Raw genomic sequence first — 5,000 nt, 5'->3', positions numbered from 1 at the left:
CACACTGAGACGAGTCATAGCATTTATTCTCAGGGGTAGTCGAGAGGGATCTGAACCTCTAGAGAAGATCCAGACACTGAAGATGCAGATCAAATCTAATGGGAGATTCACTAGGGTTGGGCTGAGAGAGAGAGAGAGAGAGAGAGAGAGAGAGAGAGATGACGAAACCAGCAGGGCGCGTCCCAAACCAGTCCAGTCGAGGAATAACGTGTGTTTTATAGGCCTGACACGAGGTATTGTCTGCGGTCAGTAAGATTTAAAACCGACGCATTAAATTGATCAAAAGTGACAGTAAAGACATTTATAATGTTACAGAAGATTATATTTCAGATAAACGCTGTTCTTTTGAACTGTCTATTCATCAAAGAATCCTGTATAAATATAATAAAACTGTGTCTGTTCTGTTTTCTGAAGTAGTTTGACTGTTTTTACCTCAGACTGAACTAATAAACCCCAGATTTCTCACGAACTGTAATAATCTCAGATCTTCTGGAGGGGAAAAAGAGATTTTGAAGTATTCCTCTCACTGGCTGATGCTGTACTGTTACTGGGATGTAGAATCACTCACACTGTTGTGTAGGATTGTGGTTTAGTGTGTTTTCTGCATTGTGGCATTATTTTCATGACGGTTAGATTATAAAATATACTAATAATAATTGCGATAATACGTGTTTTTGATTAAATCTGCAAAAATTAAAGGTGCAATAAACATTACCATGATGCTGAAATAATTTAAAGTTAAAACAACATTTTGTTTTGCATGACGGATAAATACATATTAAAGTGTACAATCATTTAAGAGCATAAAAAGATTTTTTTTTTTTGCTAAATAAAGAACATAAAAAAAGTGTAGTGATATCAGAGAATATGCTTTATATTAGAGTATGAGAGAATAAAATGTTCCACTAATTTCAAATAATTTCACAATGCAGAAAACTTGTGTAAAATGTAGGCTATGTGTGTACAATATTGGAGTGAAGAATTTTATGGTAGTTTTTAAAAATAAAAGTTTACATTACGTTAGACTGTGCTCTGAGTGCTCTGCTCACATTAATATCATAATTCAAGTCTATTGTCATATATAATCATAGAAGGCCAGCGTCCACCAGAGGTCTCTATAGTGACAGCAACACTGAGCTTTTTATCGAAAATACTTGACAGAAGGTAATCATATCTATTCAATAAGATATACATCATATAAAAACTCCAAATGCAACGCCTAGCTGTGTGTGTATGGAGTGTGAGCTGATGTGTTGAGTGTAAAGCTGGCTCAGCGTGAGTCACAGGGTGAAGGGTCACTGGTGTCAGGTTCAGGTGTACATACTGACTGATCTCTCTATCTCACAGCTCGAGTTCCTCCTGATTTGACTGAGTTACTTTGCATCAGGCCTGTATTTCACTAATCTGAGCTGACATTATATAAAGAATTCACCTCGAATCAACATTAAATTAATAATATATATATATTCACCGTCATCCCACAACATTTCGAATACAACGTGGTTTATAAAACTTTTCTGACCTTTAGGTGAAACATTCCATTCAGTCGGTTCTACATATTCGGTAAGAACATTGAGAATTTCCTAGGAAGTGCCAGAGAGGAAGGCCATATATGGATATTAAGGAAATGACGCAAAGAACACGTCATGACGCAGACAATATAAAACCCATCCTTGTTCCACCAACTTCCGCTTCACTCACACAAGAGTGTCGACCATCACGAGCACTATCCGTCGCTTTGGAGCTTTAACCTTCATCATTTAAGGAAGATATAAGCTTCAATCTTAATCGTTCAGGTCGTATTTAAGTTTTATCTGTCACCTTTATTCTGTTTGTAAGCGTAATTATGACTCTGAGTTTAGGAATCAGGCGAACGGCCGCGTTGAGTTTTTTAGCACAGGGCGCGCACACGACGCTCGTGCCCTCGCTAAAAACGCACAGCGAGGACGAGCTGGACGGGTGCGCGGATGAGATGGACTCCGCGTTAAAGCCGGTGAGGCCGGGAACGAACGGAACGAGCGGGCTGAAAGGCCTCCAGCTCGAAGGGCGCTTCGTGTCCGCGACCGACGGCTCTCTCCCGTCCACCCCGGACTCAGACGAGCTCGGTTCCGCAGAACTGGACCGTGATACGCGACAGCTCCTGCTGGTCTTCTATCGCACACACACGGGACTATGTTCACCGGAACAGAACCATAACAGCGCGCTGCCGACAATGAAGCGCGTCGTTGGGGAGATTCTCGAGAAGCACCAGATCGTATACAAAGGTAAGACGCGCGCACGCGCGCTCCCGGTACGGCTGTTTGACTTTGTCTTATATTTAATGTACTAAATCCAAGTATAGATCAACTCATCAGTAGAATACAGTATACATTATTACTCTAAAATGAGTTTTGTGTGAGTCATGGGATGTCAGTTTATAGACTAATTAAAATAAAATAATAGTAATATAATAATTGTACTTCTATTGTTTATTTGTGTCGTTTCTGATAGTGATATAAGTTGTCACTTAAGTCTGTTTTACTTAGTTTCGTTGTTGTATTCTTATGTCTAGTTCTGTAATCGTAAGTGAAGCCGCTTCTGTTCCCCGGTGGGGTTTCTCGGTAGGGCTTTATCTGGTGAACCGCAGAGTTCGTCAGCGCGCTTCTCGGAACTGCCGGAGTTCCGCTTATCTTCGGCTCAGTGTGGGGGAGGAGGCTTTCAGAAACACTGACTAACCACTTCAGAAGCGCAGAGTGGGACCATTTTAACGCCTCGCTAATAAAAAATGATATCAGTGCGAGATATTACGTTAATCTCATTAGTTTAGTGCGGCCAATGGCCAGAGCCGGTTATGTGCTGTCAGTCAAAAGGGGGCGGGGCCAGCGGAATTACATATAATTTCGGTATAATTGCAGACTTATCTATTACTGATTGCAAATGACGTGACTAAAACTGTAGGTAGGCAATCCATGACATTGTAGGTAGTAGATTATATTCCGTTTTAGGTAATGTATTCTGATTACTTTTAGATTCCTTTTTTATTTATTTTTTATTAGATTGCTTATGATTTGAATGGCATCTTTGTACCATTTTGATAAAAAAAAGGGAAACAATGTATTTATCAGCATCAAGCAATAGTGCAATAAACATTACATCAGAACTGCATGAGTAGAGGTTCATGTGTCATGTGCAGTTCCTGTGAGCTGGTCTGAGTTCAGTTGTTGACACTGGTTTGTCTCAGCAGTGTATATATATGATCTGATCTGGGTTCAGTATTTGACTCCCTGTGCCAATACGTTGAAGTCAACAGTTGGATGTGCCAAAACTTTCTTCAGTTAAACAAAGACAAAACTGAAGTCATTGCGTTTGGAAACAAATATGAAGTTCTCAAGGTGAACGCACACCTTCACTCTAGGGGTCAAACAACTAAACATCAAGTCAGGAATCTTGGTGTGACACTAGAGTCAGACCTTAGTTTCAGTAGGCATGTCAAAGCAATAACTAAATCAGCATACTATCATCTGAAAAATATTGCAAGAATTAGATGCTTTGTTTCCAGACAAGACTTAGAGAAACTTGTTCATGCTTTCATCACCAGCAGGGTGGATTATTGTAATGGTCTCCTCACTGGCCTTCCCAAAAACACCAGAACACAGTGTCAGCTCATACAGAACGCTGAGCAGAACCACAACCTCACACCAGTCCTCAGGTCTTTACACTGGCTCCCAGTTACATTTAGGATTGATCTGATCTGGGTTCAGTAGTTGACTCTGGTCTGTCTCCTCGGATGTTGTATGACCTGATCTGGGTTCAGTAGTGTGTATATATGATCTGATCTGGGTTCAGTAGTATATGATCTGATCTGGGTTCAGTAGTGTGTATATATGATCTGATCTGATCTGGGTTCAGTAGTGTATGATCTGATCTGGGTTCAGTAGTGTGTATATATGATCTGATCTGATCTGGGTTCAGTAGTGTATGATCTGATCTGGGCTCAGTAGTGTGTATATATATGATCTGATCTGGGTTCAGTAGTTGACTCTGGTTTGTCTCAGGGATGTTGTATGATCTGATCTGGGTTCAGTAGTTGACTCTGCTCTGTCTCCTCAGGGATGTTGCAGCGTCTCCACATGGACTCTGAGAAGGACTCGATGGACTTCATCGGCTCGATAGCGAAGAACCTGTTCAGCGACGGCAGCACGAACTGGGGCCGCATCACGAGCCTGGTGGCGTTCGGGGCTGTGGTGTGTTCTCGCCTGAAGGAGTGCCGGCGCGAGGAGTGTGTGGAGGCCGTGGCACAGCAGATCTCCTCATACCTGATCTCAGAACAGCACCACTGGATGCGGAACAACAACGGCTGGGTGAGTCAGGGCTGCGTCTCTATTAGCGCCGCGCAATATCCAGATATCGCAGATGTGTATATATATCACGATATGCAGATCACAACGGCTTGGGACACACACTTCAACAACTGAGTGAACATCTCTAAATGACAACGGCTTGTGTTTCCTTCTGCATAATTCAGCTCTGTTCTGACACACACACTCTTGTACATCTATCTTTATGAGGACATTCATTGACAATGCAATCTCTAGCCGCTTACCCTAACCTTACCCATCACAACTAAGTGCCTAACCCGACCCTAAACCGACCCTTGACCTCATTATAACCTTATCCCTAAAACCAAGTCTTGACCCTCAAACAGGCCTTTAAAGGCTCTCATGACCGGCCAACATGTCCTCTTTACTCTCTGTCCTCAGTCCAGTGGGCTAACACTCAAACTGATCGTCACAAAGATAGTTGTACAAGTGTGTGTACACACACACACACACACACACACGTGCCCACACACACATGCACGCCCACACACGTGTACACACGCACACGTGAAGGTCTGCGTTCATTGAGCAGAAGTGAAGCTGAGCTCAGGTATCAGAACCGGTGTTTTCCACTCATGTGTTTCTCACACTCACACACACACTCACACTCGCACACACTCACGGAGTTCATTCAGCAGAAGT

The 5,000-nt window shown here is 42.4% G+C and overlaps 2 protein-coding genes across 2 annotated transcripts in view; both read left to right on the top strand.

Moving 5' to 3' along the window:
• ensaa (endosulfine alpha a) overlaps positions 1-1,227 on the top strand; it is a 2,420-nt gene extending 1,193 nt beyond the window's left edge. Inside the window, exon 3 of the mRNA XM_084424620.1 lies at positions 1-1,227. This exon is cut by the window's left edge and continues 204 nt beyond it. The gene's annotated coding sequence lies outside the window, so the exon portion shown is untranslated.
• Positions 1,228-1,326: 99 nt separating this feature from the next.
• mcl1a (MCL1 apoptosis regulator, BCL2 family member a) overlaps positions 1,327-5,000 on the top strand; it is a 4,071-nt gene continuing 397 nt past the window's right edge. Inside the window, exons 1-2 of the mRNA XM_084424566.1 lie at positions 1,327-2,264; positions 4,090-4,340. Coding sequence (XP_084280692.1) covers positions 1,847-2,264; positions 4,090-4,340 — 669 coding nt within the window. The 5' untranslated portion in view covers positions 1,327-1,846. The remainder of the gene's footprint in view (positions 2,265-4,089; positions 4,341-5,000) is intronic.

Source organism: Rutilus rutilus (genome assembly GCF_951802725.1).
Source record: "Rutilus rutilus genome assembly, chromosome: 11".
Classification (NCBI taxonomy): Eukaryota; Metazoa; Chordata; class Actinopteri; order Cypriniformes; family Leuciscidae; genus Rutilus; species Rutilus rutilus.
This window is presented reverse-complemented; position numbering and strand designations above follow the sequence as displayed.